The sequence below is a fragment of the Bolinopsis microptera genome, chromosome 13, assembly GCF_026151205.1.
Source record: "Bolinopsis microptera isolate Bmic1 chromosome 13, MBARI_Bmic_1.0, whole genome shotgun sequence".
Taxonomy (NCBI): domain Eukaryota; kingdom Metazoa; phylum Ctenophora; class Tentaculata; order Lobata; family Bolinopsidae; genus Bolinopsis; species Bolinopsis microptera.
In genome coordinates, this window is record NC_087084.1 from 2,769,301 (window position 1) to 2,789,998 (window position 20,698).

Genomic DNA, 20,698 nt, shown 5'->3' on the forward strand with positions numbered 1-20,698 from the left:
TAGTTTGTGTGTGTACTGTGCTCTATAATAAGCGCGCGTTGAGTACCACTCCGCAGCAGCAGGGTGGTGGTGGTGGATATTCTGGTTACCTGGTTACCTGGTTACCTGGTTACCTGGTTACCTGGTTACCTGGTTACCTGGTTACCTGGTTACCTGGTTACCTGGTTACCTGGTTACCTGTTAACCTGGTTACCTGTTAACCTGGTTACCTGGTTACCTGGTTACCTGGTTACCTGGTTACCTGGTTACCTGGTTACCTGGTTACCTGGTTACCTGGTTACCTGGTTATGAGTCACCATAACAGCAGGGTGGTGGTGGATATTCTGGAGAAGACTGTGTTCTTTATTTTCATATCCTGGTCATTAGTCTGGATACAATTAATTATTCTGGATATGACACAGTCTCCCTCTCGATACAGATAACACGTACTATTATAGTACGTTATAATAATGTACGACGTACGTGCGTACGTGCGTACGTGTGTGTAGACAGTGAATTGTAATATAGGGTGATGACCCAAAATTAACTTTTCGTCGGGATGTGTGTGATTATCTGTCGGTGTTATATCTCATCAGGCGGTGATGAGATGTGAGGCTGCACGTTGTGTTTATTCTGGCCCACCACGTATTATAGGTTGTGATTAATTTAAACCACGTGATCAGGTTTAATGTTTCTCGTCAGCTGCTCACAAAGTCAAACTGGCTGTTCTTCGTAAACAGATCCACGGCTAAATTGTTTGTTTTTCCTGTTAAAACATTACCATGCGGGATATCTTGGTACCATTGTCACGAAATGGATCAGATTCGCGGATCTAGTATTGAGAATAACAGACATATTTCTAGCAGATTTCTAACAGGTTATATGCGATTATATATGCGATTATATATGCGATTATATATGCGATTATATATGCGATTATACATGCGATTTTATATGCGATTAAATATAAACAGTCACTAACACTTACATCTTCAGTTCCAGAGTTACAGAGTGGTCACGTCTGTTACAAAGTTTATTATCCGACTTACAGAACAGCAAGAGCTTGCAGGGGGGAGTCAGCGAACTGAACCACCTTATCCACTCAACCCTTATCAGCGTGAGTTTACCCGCGTGACATCATCATAATAACGTGACGTCATCACAATAACGTGACGTCATCACGTATCTTCTGATGTATATTTTATTTCCATTCTGTGTTCCCGCCTTCCTCCCCACTAATTCTCCGGAACACAACGTTGCTGCGCAGAAAGTTCGACGTAAAGTATTGGCCTGTAGTTACTGGCAGCCTGTAGTTACTCATGGCAGCCTGCAGTTACTGGCAGCATAGTCACTAGCAGCCTGTAGTTACTCATGGCAGCCTGTAGTTACTGGCAGCCTGTAGTTACACTGGCAGCCTGTAGTTACTGGCAGCCTGTAGTTACTGGCAGCCTGTAGTTACTGGCAGCCTGTAGTTACTCATGGCAGCCTGTAGTTACTGGCAGCCTGTAGTTACACTGGCAGCCTGTAGTTACTCATGGCAGCCTGTAGTTACTGGCAGCCTGTAGTTACTGGCAGCCTGTAGTTACTCATGGCAGCCTGTAGTTACTGGCAGCCTGTAGTTACTGGCAGCCTGTAGTTACACTGGCAGCCTGTAGTTACTGGCAGCCTGTAGTTACTGGCAGCCTGTAGTTACTGGCAGCCTGTAGTTACTGGCAGCCTGTAGTTACACTGGCAGCATAGTTACTAGCAGCCTGTAGTTACTAGCAGCCTGTAGTTACTTGCAGCCTGTAGTTACTGGCAGCCTGTAGTTACACTGGCAGCCTGTAGTTACTGGCAGCCTGTAGTTACTGGCAGCCTGTAGTTACACTGGCAGAGATACAGCAGGGTGTTGAACGTGTCGGCTACTGTAGAGTAGGCGTAAAGAATTCAGCTTAATGTATGACGTTCTTACACACACGCGCTGGAGGTCGCATTATGATATAGCGTACCTGTACATCTCTGCATAGCGTGGGTAGCAACAGGGTAGCAACAGGGTAGCAACAGATTACAGGGTCTTTGTTAGGGGGCCGGAGTTTTCTCTCTACAATTGAGATAAGCTAAGTGTGTCAAATTGTTCCCCCGCGCCGCCTTTTCCCTCAGTTTAAGATGCCGCTAGTCGGTACACTGTTTTTGCCTAATTTGGTGGTAAACGGCATGATATGTGACGTCAATATACTGTTAGAGCTCCTCATTGCACTAGACAATACCGCCATATCACGTCGACACCAATCCTAACACAACATAATACATGGCCACGTGTCAGGGATACAATATTTTGGGGCAAGTTCTCAGAAATTTTAGGGGTGGTGTCGTTAGAAATAGACTTGTTATAGTACAACAGGACGATGTTTGTTACAATATTGGGCCGGGTTTCAGAGTTATACAATGTTACTTAATGCAACAGTTGGTGTTATCACTGTTAGAATTAGTTGCGCATCGTACTAATGCTAAATAGAGTGTGATACTCACACTTTTACTAGTAATACTGTACCTAATCCTGTAAATATGAGTGAAGTACTGGATAGTAGGCCTGATCCTGGCTGCATATCTGAAAGTTATAGGGATAATGTGAGATGTAATGCAGGATAGAGGCTGGAAGTTTAGTATGTTGAAAAGCTAGGTAGAGGAACCCCTACAACACAATACAGCTCAATAGTGCACGTTTTCAAGGTCTAATTAGCAGGCAATTAACTGTAATTATCCAGACTGTGTCCAAGTAACTTGGGGAGTGTGTGTGTGTGTGGGTGTGAGTGTGTGTGTGTGTGTGTGTGTGTGTGTGTGTGTGTGTGTGTGTGTGTTTGTGTGTGTGTGTGTGTGTGTGTGTGTGTGTGTGTGTGTGTGTGTGTGTGTGTTTGTGTGTGTGTGTGTGTGTGTGTGTGTGTGTGTGTGTGTGTGTGTGTGTGTGTGTGTGTGTGTGTGTGTGTGTGTGTGTGTGTGTGTGTGTGTGTGTGTGTGTGTGTGTGTGTGTGTGTGTGTGTGTGTGTGTGTGTGTGTGTGTGTGTGTGAGTGAGAATGTGTGTGTGTGTGTGTGTGAGTGTGTGTGTGTGTGTGTGTGTGTGTGAGTGTGTGTGAGTGTGTGTGAGTGTGTGAGTGTGTGTGTGTGTGTGTGTGTGTGTGAGTGTGTGTGTGTGTGTGTGTGTGTGTGTGTGTGTGTGTGTGTGTGTGTGTGTGTGTGTGTGTGTGTGTGTGTGTGTGTGTGTGTGTGTGTGTGTGTGTGTGTGTGAGTGTGTGTGTGTGTGTGTGTGTGTGTGTGTGTGTGTGTGTGTGTGTGTGTGAGTGTGTGTGAGTGTGTGTGAGTGTGTGTGTGTGTGTGTGTGTGAGTGAGAATGTGTGTGTGTGAGAATGTGTGTGTGTGAGAATGTGTGTGTGTGATGTTAGTGCCAGTTATGATAAAATAATGTAACTGGTCCCAGGTAGTGACGCGGCCGTGAATGTTATAGTCTAAATAGTTCCTTAATAAGCCTGTATGCTGTTTTTCAGCTGAATAAGAAATCCTGAAATTATTAAGCCGCAGTTGATGTAGCAGGAAGATATTGCCACTTCCGTAACTTTGGAATTAAGATGATAATGTGGGTGGCCGCAGTGAAATTTTAATTCTCATTTTCTGTGCAAAGTATTCAGATTTAAATGATATTTTTTAATATATTTAATAGTCAGACATATTCGATAATTCTCATAAATTAATATTATATTATGTTATAGAATAAGTTTCCTATCGAGTCATTCGTAATAAATTTCAATGAGGGGGTCACGTTTTCTGGGAGCAGACAAAATTATTCTTATAATTATCATCATTAATCGGTTTAATCCTCGATAAATATTTTAATAATTTAGACTATCACGACAGGTATATTTTTATTTATCAGTCGTTGATTTAAATCACAAACAATATTTACAGATAATTTGTTTAATAGACATGTCTCATGCAAAGGTGGGAGGTAACGTAAACTTATGCCAGAAACCTCAAATAACCACCACTCAATAAGTATTTTAACTCAAATTGTAGCCATTATGATCCCATATCAGGTCTGTACAGCCCTCCTGGTCCTGGTTCTTTTATTTTTGTTGGGAGTTCACATTAACTTTACCTCCCCTCTAAATTAGTCAGGAGGTAACGTTAATGTGAACTCCCAACAAAATAAAATTAATATCAAATATAAAATCACAGCTTTAACACTTAGCAGCTCCTTGGTCCGAGTCACAATACAACCAAGTTTCGCACCCCTCTCAACAACAACCTTAATAATAATAATAATAAGTAGGAATTTATACATCGCTTTATAGCCATAAAGAACTCAAAACCCAAAGATTCAGTTTAAACCATCTAAAGCGACTCATGAGTAACATGTACATAAGAACTTATTTTTATGAAGTATGGATTTTATGAGAAAGGTAATACATGATACTTATACAAATACGTTTTCAAAGAGATGAGTTTTTATTTTCTTTAACCATACTCCACCCCGATCTGATCCCAACAACGTTTCATACTCTCCACGTTTCTGAAACTATACCCCACATGAACTGCCACTATACCACTCAACATACCTTCCTTACAGTCTGCAAGTGTCACCTTAATTCTCCCTCCACCCCCAAACCCCCACTTAACACCCCACTCCCACATCACTTTCCCCGTGTTCCTATCCTCCGCGTTCTCCATCTTATCTACTGGGTAATTTACCACTTTCTCCGCTATAGCGTGGTGGAGAATGTAGCCCATGCCTGCGCACCACCCGTATTTAACACCCAAGTGTCTGCCGCACGTGCATCCACCGTACAAGAAGGGTTTCCCGTTTTCCCGCACAGTTCCCTTAATTCTCTCTTCCCATCTGGTGTAATTGTGAAATACGTCTGTGTCTGTTTTCAGAAGATATTCGAAACTGTAGCGCTCCATCGCTACCTTCAACCCTTCCCTCACCTTCAACATTAAGTTTGGCTTGCTCTCCGAGACATTAGTTTTTATGATATCAGTTTCAACATGGTTGTCAGTTTGATCCCGACCTACTACGTACAGTATCTTGAGAGATACGTTCCGTGAACGGAAATAAGCTTCGTTATTCCAGTTATCCCTAGAAACTTGCCGCGTTTTAGCTGAGTTACTGAGTATTAACACTAGTAGATAATAGTGTTCCTTAACAACTGTTGAGGCAGCAGTCGGGGTTGTTGTTGAGTCTGGATCTCCCAGTTCTACTAGATGTCCTTTCTGATCCTGATAGTATAAATGTAGCTCGTACAACACGATGTAAGCTACACAAAGGAGCGGGAGTAGGTGTATGTGCCGCAAAATGAGTTCATGTTAACAACCTAGATAGAAAATATTAACAACCTAGTAACAACCTAGATAGACAACCTAGATAGAAAACTAGTAACAACCTAGTCACAACATAGTGACAACACATATTGAGAGCATTCATTGTTAGACTAATGAATACTGTGTACGGATAGTCTAACAGAAGTAACAGTGCAGTCGGAAGAGTATACGTCATATAATTTGAGAATTGTACTCATAGGATCACGGCCTACATTACCAGTACCAACATTTATACAGTTGATCAAACGTTGCATTTTACTACTCCCGAAGATAGAATTTAACATTAATTGTTGCCGAATAAGGTGACTGAGGGTTTAATGACAACACGTTCGTTAGTAGAGTCGTCCTGTACGGTGTACATTACAACTCCTAACTTATTTGCATTAAATAAGCTCGTATAAGTTTCTGGAGGGGGGGGGGGGGGATGTCTAACCCCAAAAAACCATAAAAAACCCATTTTACCTCAAATTCCCATTTTGGGGTTGGGTTTTTTTGGGTCGAAAACCCCCCAGTCTCAGTTAATTACTATTTTGATGAGGTTTATCATTCAATATCCTAATTCCAGCGGAGAATTTTGAAAGCTCCTCACGAAGCCCCGATGTATCAATGATTTGAAAACACACCCCTGCAACCGTTTTAAATAATAAATACCACAATATCAAATTTTAAAATCTTTTAGTAATTGTATAGACAGATATATCTAAAGAGTTCTATCTCTCAAAATAATACGATTAAATTTAGCATTCAGGGACTACCAGTTTATTTCATAGTCTGACTTGATTTGAACATTTTTTATTTTGAATCTTATCCTCATTTTTTATATTTACAAACGATATACAATTTAGGCGTTTTTTTAAGTCGGCGGCGGTCTTCCTTTTGTCTTGTAATTGTGGTTACTCTATGACATGCGTTTGATTCGGAGTGGAAATACTTTGCATTAACTAGAGTTAGAACTTAGTTGTAAATATCAAAATTCATGAATTTTTGTTTACAACATATTTTATAATTCAGTGAATAAAATATTCGGAAACACCATTAGATAAGACATAATACAATAAATCACAAGATGAATACCGTAAGATAAGGAGTAATCAGATAAGAAGTGATTATAAAAATAGGGATAACATAATAAAATAATAAGTCCCCTCATCAGTCACCATACACACCATAATACCAGTACTACTAGCCACCTTCCTTCCTGGACTGCTGTCTAATTAGTTACCTGGTTACCTGGTTACCTGGTTACCTGGTTACCTGGTTACCTGGTTACCTGGTTACCTGGTTACCTGGTTACCTGTTAACCTGGTTACCTGGTTACCTAGCCACCTTTCTTCCTGAACTTCCCCAACTGCTGGTCTAATTGACCCCAAACTTGTCCAGCCACGCCCTGATTTATGGCAATTATTGTCGCAGAAACGGCGTATACAGTGTCTAATAGAATGTCCGATATGTTGACAAGCTAAGTAAAATTGTCAAGGAATAGATACAAGCTGGCGCCAGCTGCTGCACCGTTTAGACTGAACCTTGTATTTCTCAAGTAAAACTATCTCTAACGACTAAATTAGTTAACTGTTTATTACCCAACACCACATAATATATTCTTTTAGCTTTCCAAAGGGCGTCGTGGTTTTGAAATTAGAAAACTGTAAGCGCACACTAAAATATCGTCACCCGTACCCGTAGGTTGCAAAATCTGCTATTTTCCCATGTCCAAATCAGCTATTCTCCCATTATTACATCCAATTGTACCTTTTTTCACACCAAGTACTGAGTTATTGTCTCAACATTGTGAGCTCGGTATTTTCCCACTGTAGATTCCACCAGAGCCTGCACGTAGATTTAGTGCACTTACAATACAGCTGTACATGATTAGAAATGCGAATGGTACCTACAACATTCCAACACGTACAGCACACAGCGCACGTACTGACATAACACACGAGCAAAGTACTGGCACACGTGAAAAGTACTGGCACACGTACTAAAACACACGTACTGAAATTGTTAAATGGGGTACTGCTATGCACCATTACATGCACTGCACACTTGCATTAGCCATTAGCTCTTTATATAACTTGCTTGTCATACCACTATTATAGAGTTATAGATAGATTAAAAATCAATAGTTCCCACAGTCAGACAACAATGAGTTTAAAAATTCCAAAAAAATCTTTATAATATCATTGGTAAAACATTTTCGGACATCTTCAGTACCTCAAATTATTTGTTATATAGTAGTGTTGAAAGTATTATAGATAGATTACGTTTGGTATTCTGGTTTATCTTATCTTTCCTATCACACTGCCAGGGATATCGTCTTGTGGTAATCCTTGGTTTTAATGTCCTGACAATCTGGTAATCTGCTACATTAGTAATGCCACCTTACTAATAGTAGTAGTAACGCTGTATAACTACAGCACAATAACCTGGTTACCTGGTTACCTGGTTACCTGGTTACCTGGTTACCTGGTTACCTGGTAATCTGCTACATTAGTAATACCACCTTACTAATAGTAACGCTGTATAACTACAGCACAATAACCGCTGTTTCCTTGTGTAAACCCAGCAAGACAACCTGGCAGTGTCTCCTAGACAAACACTACAGTAGCCGGTCTCAGCAGACAACCCCCACTCTTAGCAACACCCTGTCTCTCTTAGCAACACCCTGTCTCTCTTAGCAACACCCTGTCTCTCTTAGCAACACCCTGTCTCTCTAGAAAACCTACTCTCAGGATTCAGCTTGACTCGCCCTCTGTCTGTTTCCGAGAGCCCTCTTGTCTGGCGCAGTATTGTCTGTAATTAGGGGTTAGGTTTGAGACAGCTCTTTCTCTCTCTCGACTCTGTATTAGTTGAAGAAATCTATTCCGGGTGTAAGCAAAGTCTGAGTTGGGTCTAGAATTTTGGCACTGGTTCAATTTTAATAATTCATGATTCATGTAGGTCCAGTAGTAGTATCTGCCTGTCTAGTACCGTTAGGTATTCTGCATTAGTCTCATCATCTCAGGACCAGATCTATTCCTGATGTAGTGAAATGTTAGACTGTAGTCTGTTTTAATACTTTCAACACTACTATATAACAAATAATTTGAGCATGAATAAGAAGTTTTTACTTTGAAACGTCGTTTATCCTAACAGTGCAGTATCATTTGTCGCAAGAAATCAGAATAATCAGAAACTATTTGGAACTCCCAAAAACTGTCTATAGTGAAATGTTGGTTACACTTGTAACCGTGTAGTTCAGATGCTACCAGATCTGGCTATATTCCTCATAGACATAAACTGGTGTAGTTCAAATGTTACCTGAAAATATTTTGGTCAAATAAAATGACAAATTGCCCGTACAACTCCCACTACTGTTATCAATGTTGTATAATTTCTCTAATGTTATCTCAATATAACCGTGTGAAAGTGTTGCACTTGTGTTCATTTTTTAATGTGCATAATGAAGAGTCAACTTTCTTTCGGACTAACGACCTTGTATGCCGTGTGAATGTCTTGTATGCGTGTTATCTTGTTCTGCCGTCCCCAGTGCCTGTTATTTACTCACCTTTACGCCGAATATGGGAATCAGTATACGAGGCCTCCAGCTTGTCTTCTATCCCTGAAACGTCTGATTTGTCATCATGCTCGGTGCTCCGCCACAATTTTAGAAAACAGGCAACTTATAAGGGCAGTGCTAACATAAACTTACAAGGACAGTGCTAACATACACTAACAAATAGTGTTAACACACACACACTCGTATTTTTATTGCTTAGAGTCGTTAGTCTTTACAGCTCCTTTCCTCTTCTTTATCTAGAAGTTTTAAATTTTCTAAACATGAAAATATCTTCATATATACCGAATATTTTATGCTGAATGTTACTAATATTATATCACGTTTTTATACCGGCCCGTGTACCTTCTAACTCGGGTATCGGTAACGTGGGATCGAATTTGCACTTAGATTCGGTACCAGTTGGAAGAGAATATCCCCCCACAGTTAGCATAGTTTTAAATTTCTCTGTTCTTCTAGCATAGACTTGAAAGGTCCGTTTTCAGACCTGTCACGTGGACCCCTTATTTGGGCATGTAGCCTGGGTTTAGACCCTTCTTATACGCAGATAGACACGGAAAATTTACACCTAGAAGCTGTGCAACGCAAACCCATAATTGTTAAAAACTTTTCCAATTTTCTTTTCTTTTTCTCTTTTCTCCTCCCCCGATACAACATAAAATACAAAATCTATAAATCAAGTACACCTCTGATTCTAGAACGCGTAAAAGAATAGGATGAGCAGCTGGGGAGAGAGAGAGAGAGAGAGAGAGAGAAATAGAGAGAGATAGAGAGAGAGAGAAAGAGAGCAGCCCGATAACTGCTGCCCACACTATGTGTTGCGATGGGTGGTGTCTTTAGACTACCTCTCGAACAGGTCTAGACCTGCCCTCGTGACCCCACGTGACCAAATATGGTCATCACGTGATAGCCTGTACTAATCGCTACGTACATCATACGCATAATTAGTAATAATTATTCGGCATAGTAATAATATGTAATATATGTGTTACTGATTGAGACGATAATAATAATAGTGTTCTAAACATGTTGAGGCCGAGGTTTGAGTTGGGTGTTATTTTCCTGGAAACTACCAGCAGGGTGATCCCTGTAATGGACGAGACAATGGTACAAGCAACCTATCCTACTGTTGCTTTCTCTAAACTAGACCTGTCCTATTCTTCTCCTACTGTATCGTAACTAGTAAACTAGACCACCTCGTTCTCACTACCAGACACCTAATTAGAATGGCATTGTATCCGATAGGAGAATGTAGACCAACTGTCTAATTTCAAATAATTGCTAATGTGTCATTGGTCTGTTTCTAACCTGTTGGTCTGGACTTTCACAATCATCAACTGGTCTATCTATTGTCTGATATAATTATAATCGGCCAAAATAAAAGGCGTGTTATTATACTTATAGCGACTCTGTGGCGTTTGAAAATGGTGGTATAAATATAAAGTAGCCCAGAATCAGCATATTCATGTAGCGACACCGTACTGCTTAGAGACCACTTCGACTCGGTTTGACGCTTGAAAATGGTACTAAAAAGTAGCCCAGAATCAGCATATTCATGTAGCGACACCGTACTGCTTAGAGACCACTTCGACTCGGTTTGACGCTTGAAAATGGTACTAAAAAGTAGCCCAGAATCAGCATATTCATATAGGAACACCTCCTAGCATGGGTTCAACTCAGTTCTAGATAATACAGGTTGCATAAACTGAAAGCTTTTAAGGATATGAAGGTAGCGTTGACACAGATCACACTTGCAACTTGTGTAATTCCGGAGAAACGTTCTCAAGTTTAGGGCAGTATGTTTAGCCTCGTGGGGAGAAGTAGCACTACATGGTATTAACACGTGACCTTTACACATGACCCATTAGGGTCGGGCTCCATATTACTGTTATTATATATTCGTGATTATAACGAACTGCCGAACGTTTACATTGTGGCGCGTGCGTTCACATTGGCAACTCAGTTACTAAATCAGGGTTTCAACAATTATGATTGTTATGGTAAGTTACAGCGGATTTGCAGCGACGTTTAGCTTTCAACTCGGTTAAACAAATCGTTTATACACAAATTATTGTTCGTAACACAGTTTAAAGCAAAACTGAAGTGCGCTGAAATTGGCGCTGGGCGGTGGTTGTAGCGGTGACGATTCCCTGGTACAAAGCTGTTACATTGAGTCCAGTCTCTCTCTCTCTCAGTCTCTCTCTCTCTCTCTCTCTCTCTCTCTCTCTCTCTCTCTCTCTCTCTCTCTCTCTGATATTAGTTCTGTTTACAAACATCCTTACAGAGCTCTATTTACAAGGTAAATAGCCTGCCTAATATACCGACTATTCTACCTCTTATTCTGCGGTAAATTCTCTCCGCCCTCCAAAGTCGACCGTTGCGTCGACTGTCCAATAGGGTTGCGGTTTAAGGCGAAAACGAGAAGTCGAAAATCCATCCAATTTCGGTGGTAGATTCAGAGCAAAGTTTAACAGATAATGTGAATTCGTAAAGCCAGTGTTAAGATGAGATTTTTCCATTTGGAGTTCGATAAAAAAAAACACAGTGTACATATCCTGAAAGTAACCCTAATGAAGTTAACACTGAGCGTGGTGTCGGCAAAAGGAATTAGGAGGTAAGATCACTTCTTGCTATGAGGATAATTGCTATCTGACCTGCCTTTCCTTGTAAATATTTCCCCCTAATTTTTATCGAGTTAAACTAACCTCAAGTCAAGAGATTAAGGATAACTAAAAACAGGTGACACAATACTGTTGTTCCAATGTGCGCCTGACACCCTGATATATTGTCGACTCTCTGGGGACAGGCAGGTGGTTTCCACTGATCATCTGCAGGTCACGTGATATCCTTATTAGGGCATGTACCAGGGTTGTTGGTCACGTGATCTCCTTATTAGGGCATGTACCAGGTTTGCGTGACACGCACCCAAACCTGGTAATATCTACTCTACTAATAGTAATGGTAATGACTAATGCACTACTGACCTTAGCTTACTAGTTGGCACCACCTGATGCCCTCTCCCAAACCTAGTGCCAGGAGGCACTGCACACTAACACGCCTCACCCAAGCAAATATTTCCCCGTTACGGGCAGATCTTTCCGTCTCCCAGGCAGTGGTCCACTGCACACATAGTCCGCTACAACAACTCGTTTTATGACCACTTGGTACTCCGTCTCTCCGCTACAGTAGCACTACAGCCCTGATAATTAGGTTAATTATCGATGATTAGGTTAATGAGACACCTGACTGGGAGGACGTCCTCTCTCAAGTGGACAAGCAACTGAGCTGACACGTGAGTACATGTTACTCTCTCGGACAGCTCATTTCTTTCCATTTCCTGTTTACAACTTTTTGTAACCTCCATTTCCCCTAATTAAATCCAATCTTTACCTGGTTTGGACACTCTAAATTGTCCGTCTCTCCCCCCAAAAAGTGGCTAAACTTCATCTCTGTAAAGTCTCAAATCGTTTCTTCGCGAACTTTTTCTTCCACATCAGTCACTGGATAATCAAACACAGAGGTTTTACGCGTGATACATCGCTTGACATGTCTTTCTAACCACATGACATGACCTTATTTGGCTACATTACCATGTAAGGGATTACCCACACTACCATATAAGGGAGTACCCACGCTAGCCTATAATGCTATGTCTATAATGCTATGTCTATAATGCTCGACTCGAGCTAGTGCTGTATCCAGATGTCTTGTTCGACGGACTTCAACCAATTAGTGTAATAATGAACAATTCCCACCGATAACAAATATTGATAAAGGAGCACTGTCTAGACGGTTCAGATAGCTGTTAAACTTCTCCCCATTTCTAAGTTTTTATATCCAGTCCCCGAAGAAGAAACTAAGGATGCACATATTATTAAAGAACACGGTCAGGTCATCTAGCATAATGTTGCTGCTGGCTGTTGAATAATCAAATATTTGTGTGTCTAAAAGAGGAGATCTCCTCGTTCAAGACTGAATGTTTTAGCAGTGTCTGAATATACAAGTCCATGGTGTGAGTCTGTATTATTGGTACTATAATACCGATTAAAGTACTAACCGATTATATAACCAAGGTGTAAGAAGGAGGAGACGAATGAAAAAGGAAACTTTAAGTTATATAACTTAAAGTTATATACTGCCTCTTTTTTTACGTACAACACTTAAAATGTATCAATAACTCTCAGTGGCTCTTCAATCTCATGTAAGAAAAATTGAGTGTACCACTTTTAAAGACCCAGGCACCTTAGGGTCTAGCTGCTAGACTCTCATTTATAGTGAATTTTTGTGGTTTCACATAGGGATATTTGTGGGGGTTTGAACATTGTTCTTTTCTTGAGAGGTTTTGATGGAAGCTGGCCTGCAAACAAAGACCTGGGAACTGAAGAAGTAAGAACTGTAGTACATGCTACATGTTATACACTGCAACACAATGCACTAAACACACTTGTTGCTGCTAAGCTCATATTATTTCTACACGTGCGCTTTAAATCCTTCTTTCTGTAGAAACTAAAAAGTCTGCAACTTTCCAATTTTACCATCTCCCTCAGTCTTGACTCATTGATACACGTGTTGGGAAATTGTGTGCTTTTTTAGAAGGTACTGCCTGTACGTGATTTATCCATCTATAGCATGACACTTTACACTCTCCATTCGGCATAGTGAGATTACACAATGGATTATTATGTTGCATTATAACTTGCATAATGGCAATGTCATTAGTATAGATTTACACGGAGACTTCACGAAATTGGCATGGGTTAAGAAATGCAACGATGCGAAACAGTCTGATATGTTACAATAGACACTGATTATTATAGATCAGCGTTACTTGATTGAATTCCCTTAATCTTGTACTGTTGAGTATGTGGTTTTAAGTATACATTACCTGATTAATCAATAACTTAATTTAAGTTAAGATTGTTAAGTTATGTTTAAGTTAAGATAATTTAAGTTAAGCTTGAGTTGGTAAAAAGAAACTGTCAAGTCTTTGAATATCGCAGTGAACTATCTCAGTGCGCTATAACTTCGTTATATTCATTGTACTAGTAGCAATACTGTCCTCAACTGATCACGAGAATAGTGATTATCCATATTTATTGAATCAGCTATGTCGTTGTGTCGCCATACAATTCCTCTTTTGTACTTGGATTGTTGCCACTCCGGGATAGTCATTCCTTATGCCGGATATTCATTCCTTATACCGGAGAAAGTAGTACTATTCTATGGAATTGTTGTAATATTGGTGGCTCCAAAAGTGAAGTGATTGAGTAATTGTCGACCCGAAGGGAAGTTATAGTTGACCTGAAGAGAAGTTATTTTTTCCCTTGACAGCACAAAGGCATGACCATAATATCCACATATAACAGAGCAATGATCTCTACTTCAATCAATACGGATAACGCGACAGTAACCTGTTTATATTCTGGTCGGAAAGAATTGTTCAGAAATTGTTTTTGCTTGGGCAAAAAGCATTTTCTGAAGAAGAGCCACGAAGAGTTTTTAACTTATCTCTATGCTCGTTGTGATCAGAATCGTCAAAATTGCCGAGGTCTAGGACTCAGTTGACCCCTCAGATCTGAGCTCATTGGATCTACCTTACAAGACATTTTTGTGGCGGACCAATGTGCGACGACCGAAATTTTGGCGGTCCGAAAATATGGCGAAATTGAACAAAAACCGTCACATTTCGGACGTCACAGAAAATAAGGGTATTTTTCATCATTTTGTTTTCTGACACAAAGGAAATTCAAAATTTTCTAAAAATCGGTAAAATCATGTTGAAACAAAATGAAACTTATAAATCGATTTCTTCATCTTTCTCTAAGGGGTCCGGCTCGAATCTTTCAGTTTCACTTATTGAGTTTGGTATTAAATTGTTTATCTTGACTTAGTCTATAAGACGTTTATGTTAGCACATACATGTAATTTATTGTAAATTTAAAACGTATAACTTGACATTAAATTCATCATGGAATATTGTGTTTATTTGTCCCACCATCATATCACTAACTTTTCAAGAACAAAATGAATCGATGAAGCCACAATTATTGGAATAAGCTAAAAATAATGCGACGGATTCTATTACGACGACCGAAATTTTGGCGGTCCGAAAATATGGCGAAATTTCGGGAAAACCGTCGCATTTCGTACGTTATAAAAATGTCTTGTAAGGTATCAAAATTTATATAAGATCTTTATAGTCCAGTCATATATGGACATTTATGGAAATGAACCTGCAAATTTTCAGATACTCACGAAACTTTGCACAGACCTTCCCAAAGGTATGAATAAACGATTTTCGGTTGGAGACATTTTTTTTACCGTGGGGAAAACCCAGGAGGGCCACGCCCATATTGACCTTAAATGACTGGACTATTACAACTAAGGTATAATAGCCTGGATAAGTAAGGAGCGTCCCATTCATATGGTACTTATTTTGATGCACCCTGTAAAATTTGGTGACAGTATTTAAAAAGTAATTATTTAGAAATATACTGGAATAATGGATCATTCTGAGATACCAAGCTGTTCCTTTGTACGTTTCTGTAGTTATATTTATAACGTGTATACGTGATCACGTTTATGTTAGTAACAGCGACTAAATTCTATTGAATCCTACTAAAAATTAGCCCAGCGAGTATTGAACAAGTAGCTCCAAAACTAGCTCAAGTTTTTTTTTGTGAGTGGAGCGTAACTACTGCTACACTAATTACTAATCACATAATTACATAACAACCCACACTAATCCCCACATAACAAGGTCCCAGTGCAGCAGGCCACATCGCTCTGAAATGTGTCCGTGTCGGGGTAAAGGTGGTACCCAAGTACACATCCCGACCTCTAACTGGGCCAGCTCTACATAATGCATATATTTAACATTCCCTGCCGTCAGGCTACATCTCCCTCCATGTCCTATATTGTAATTCTACTTTTAATTCCATGATGCACCTTTATTAAGATAAAATTAGCAAATTTCCTTTGTTATAATCGTAATAATGTGTAATGATCATAATATTATTGGGTGGGATTAACGGTTTTCCTTACAATGGTTCCTTATATCTACTTAGTGTAGCATCTGTGTGAGAGGGGATGAGTAGGAATGGCAGGAATTATACTTGTTTAAAACGAAACTTGAAAGGGAACCCAAAAAACCACGAACATTGCCAAATAAGCTGAGTCACGGGAGGGGGAGTAGGAGAGAGTGTGTCTCTCCGTAAACATGATCACAGCTGACAGTGAAGTAAATTCGGTGAGATTACTGGATCAAAGGCAAAATCCAGTACCCTAGGGAATTGACAGGCAGCGCCGCTACAACTATGTTCCACATCACTGCCGCCCTTATTATGTATGAAATATATGCGCATATAATATACGACCCCGCCAGGTTACATTTGAACAGAGTTGGAGTTTTTGAGTGTTCGTATTTTAGCTGGTATTGTATGTGGGAGTTTTGACTGAGATTATGGATTGTAATATGATTCTCGTTAATCGGTTAATGGGCCTCCGCCAACAAATGGACGGTTATTTGGTGATCTAGCTGTTTCAGGTTAAACGAGGTCTTAGAACGGAAATATTCTACAGATTAAATAAATTTCGATATTGAATATTTGTCTCTAATACTCATTTAAAACACTGTCCAGTGTTAAAACTATGTTAAGACGATGTAATAAAATGTTCGACAAACTCCGCTAAAACACGTACTGGAATCGTGTAAAAATGCAAAATACCGATCATATGATTATCCGATTGTAAATTAACAAATTTAACTAATTATTGTTAGATTGATATGCTTGATAAATCGTATATTACATCAGCAATGCACAGATGTAGACTCTAATAATACTACAATATATTGGCACTAAACTGAGAATACTTAAATTGTGTACCAACACTTTGTAGGAACTGATATTAACCGAGTTTCTGATTCAGGATGTTACTGAAGATAGTAATGAAAATGTTTTAACACCTCAGAACTGTGTATTACTACAGCTCAACCTGCTCAGTCTGACTAATTGGGAATTTAAACTCTTGATAATTGTGTACCAACTGTTAAACACCTAAGCGGAGTACAGTAATCTATGTATACTAAGCTTAGGTTTCTATTCCATTATTTAAAGTAAACTGAAAGAACAGTTGGTGTATTAACAAGCTGGAGAATTGATACAAGATATATTTTATAGAGGTCGGAGCAGAACTCACGCAAGGTTATAACTTTGTAAAGAGAGAATTGCCGATTATTGTTTGTTTTTTTATAATACTATTTGCGCTAGAGGAGTGTTATGTGATATCAATTAAACATCAATTGTTGATTACAGCACCTCCATAAGAGTTGCCACACCCCAGAGGTAGGCAAAGCATCTCTATGCTATCCTCTTGTGGGCAATCCATGTCCAGCATCTCTAAAAAAACCTGCACAATATCATTTTATTTGGGATGTTGCCCAGCCTGCACACACTGCACAGTGTACAAAGCTATACATATTAATTAGATATTTATTTATTAGATATTTAATGCTGAGAACATCGTGCATTGCTAAACGAAATAAAAACTTGTGTTACATTGTAAATAATCAAATAACACTAAATATGAGTTAACAGCACCTACTTGATACCACATCAAAAGTACCGAGTAGATTGGGTTTTCCTACTACTTAAAACAGTAATCGAGTTACCAAAATGTCACTTTTCTGTTTTCTGTTATGCTTGGTGCATTTCATTAGCAGGTTACAATAACCACATACTATTCTGTTAACAGTGACATACTAAACGGTTTACAATTAAACGGTATACATGTACACCATGCATGTAACCTTGAAGTTATCATCAGACCCAAAATTGATATAAAGATTAAAATATGATTGTCAGCCGTCTTCGACGAGGTGCCCCAAAAATTAAAAAAAGTAAAATCCTTTCTGTAATACAGTTCAAAAAGTAGATCGCAGCTAAAAATACGATGTAAATATGTAGGATCCGTCTGAACTTGCTTGATAATACACTGTACAACTTTTATTAATACATAATTCTTCAAGATTTAATTTGCATAACGAATGTCGTATTAGATATTGCTACTTTGTCTGAGTATAAATTTGTAATAATTTGCTTGATGACTTGTTATCTTATTAAAGCTACTTGATGTTTAGTAGTTTGGAATAATTGAACATTATTGCAATTATCGAGACAGTCGGCACTCGGTCTCATGTTTAAAACACTACAATGTTACTTCGACATGCTGTATAATTGATTTACATAGCTATAGAATAATAGTATTTTAATATTGGAATAAAATCAAACCAGAATGAAAACTATTTTAATCCAACTTATGAGAGGCGTGGAAACAGAGACGACTTGGCAAATTTAGTTTTGGTCGTTTTTATTCGTTTCATTACTTCAGGAAGCTTCTCTAAATTCTGATCATTAGACTTTTTTATCGCTCAGGGGGGACAAATCGACTTATTTTGACTAGATAGTTCTAATGTACCGTCACAATAGTGACTTTAATATATGCGTATAATGTGAGCATACAGTAGCAAGCATCGTGTTAATCTTTTTACAATGTTATTGATTATTATACGTCCAATTTAAAACTCTATTATATGTATAATATTTCTATGTAATAATAATAATCGCTAATTAAATTTGGTACATGCTCCCGAATTATTAAATGTCAAGACAGTACTGCTTCAACAAACGTAAGCTCTGCACTGATGTTAGCTATACATTTAAAACATTTTTAGTTTGAGAAAAAGTAAAACTAGTTCCACCTCCACTCCCCCTTGAAATTACATAGCAACTACAAGAGCTAGTTTCCATTGCCACATTCAAGCGTTTATAATCAGAAATTTCTAAATACAATCAGAAACACTGCACTCTGCACTCTGCAGCCACCAGGTCGGAACTTCTGAACAGTGTTACTCACTAAAGCTAGGGCAAGGGTCCATGTTGTCAACTTTTCTTTACTTTTAAACAAAAGTCTGACGTTGCACTGGGCAATTGTGAATTTTCAAAGTGTTCGAGGAAACAGGAAACACGACGCGTGCCAAGCACCGGATCTCAGATCCGGGCTGAAATACGCTCCGAACCACGCTGTGCATATCGTTCGTCTGTCCGCGTAGTTCTGTGGGAAATTTCTGCGACTGTCCGTGAAAGGTGTAATCTGGTGGGGTGTACTTTGTAAATCTGTGGGGTGTATTTTGTAATTTTGGAACGTAACAAAAGTTTTTTCCTCCTCTTTTCGGGTTGTCCAAGTGTTGATGTATAGAATTAGAATAGGATAACCCCGGTGCCTGTTTTAACAACGGACTATAAGAATGCAAGATGTTTGATAAAGGAGTTCCCTCTCTCGGCCATCTCTCCCTCTCTCCCTCTGCGCTATATTTAATGTTACTCAGTGACTGGGATTTGGGTTTATTTTTGGGAATTCATTAGAGTTAATGACGCTGAACTTTTTCAGGACTCTGCCGATGACATCTGTGAACACGAAGCATACATTTTCAAAGGTGAGTTGATGATTACTTCATTACAAGTTTCAGGGGTTGAAGGCTAGGAGCATATGGTGGTGTTATCACTTATCAGCCTTACGATCTTATCATACATTTGACTTCGTTATCTTAAATATTATCGATTGATAGAAACATTTAATATGACCGCACTGGTAAGGTCCCATTACATTATCCACCTTGCTAAGTACGTGGGGTCTCATTCAAACCATTATTATTTCTCATGATTACGTTACCTTATATACAGCGACAGAGCATAACCTTTACTATCAGTATTCCGACCTTTTCAAATGATTTAATATTCCATAATTTCGCCATTACATCGCGAACGTACCGAATAATATTGTAATATTTATGTGATATATTAGAATGACGGGTAGTGTAACTTTGTTCTGTTCCACATGTAAATAGTGTTACCCATACACGCAATCTCGGAGCTGGGAGAATTGTTTACATCCGTATTCACGTATCTTCTTCCTCCCAACTTCACTCCAGCCAAACCAGCATCTCATTTCCATCCTACTGACTCCCCTCCTCCCTGCACGTGGTATTTCTCCTTCCCTCCCATTGGTTGCTATGGTCACGTGACTAACTTGCTGCTCGCTGACTGGTCGGTCTTTCGCCGTCTCACGTGTGGACGTGCAGTGCTGTGAATGTGAGCTTGTCAGAGGAACGCTCTGTTTTACTATGATACGACCACCAAGTCACGTGACTCCTCCGCAAGCCATCCCACTGGCTGGCTGACTGTCACGTGGCCTCATACTCGTGATCTCATTGGACAAATTTCAGCAGTAGATAATTCAATGATGGGCTCTGAAAAACCACACATTTTGCGGGGACAGTATGATTTATATGCCGTAACTCAATTGTGGTCAGCAGCAACGCAAATAAATCTCAGGCTCTCCTCGAGAGCACGATCCCACATAATATACTACATCGTTTTGTATCACACGCAACAATGGGAGAATATGTCGAGCGTGCTCGATCGTGGCCATGTTAACCTCACCCGCTTATAGACTCCTGTTAAGCTTACCAAATTGTGAAAGCAACGTTGAAATTTAACCGCATTTACCGCATAAATCGCATGGCAACCGGTAATTCTTACACGGTAATATTCTTGGTGGTAGTTTTATTCTCACTCAACAGTTACATTTCTACAACTGAAACTAATTCTAGAAAACTACTGGCTGAAGCTATCAAGATATCGTCAGTTTAGCTGTTTCGAAACATAATTCCTATCTCCGACAGGAAAAACTTATAATACGGTACATACCTACCTCTGGAATTCAAATCTAAGACATTCCAAAAACTCAGACAC

General features: G+C 39.4%; 2 protein-coding genes across 2 annotated transcripts in view; one reads left to right on the forward strand and one right to left on the reverse strand.

Annotated features, from left to right (window-relative positions):
* The window catches only part of LOC134825338 (sodium/hydrogen exchanger 6-like), a 168,436-nt gene extending 160,867 nt beyond the window's left edge, over positions 1-7,569 (reverse strand). The window contains exon 1 of the mRNA XM_063837517.1: positions 7,544-7,569. The gene's annotated coding sequence lies outside the window, so the exon portion shown is untranslated. The remainder of the gene's footprint in view (positions 1-7,543) is intronic.
* The window catches only part of LOC134825340 (glypican-6-like), a 46,102-nt gene that overhangs the window by 7,125 nt on the left and 18,279 nt on the right, over positions 1-20,698 (forward strand). The window contains exons 8-9 of the mRNA XM_063837525.1: positions 976-1,096; positions 19,335-19,380. Of these exons, the coding sequence (XP_063693595.1) occupies positions 976-1,096; positions 19,335-19,380 (167 nt within the window). The remainder of the gene's footprint in view (positions 1-975; positions 1,097-19,334; positions 19,381-20,698) is intronic.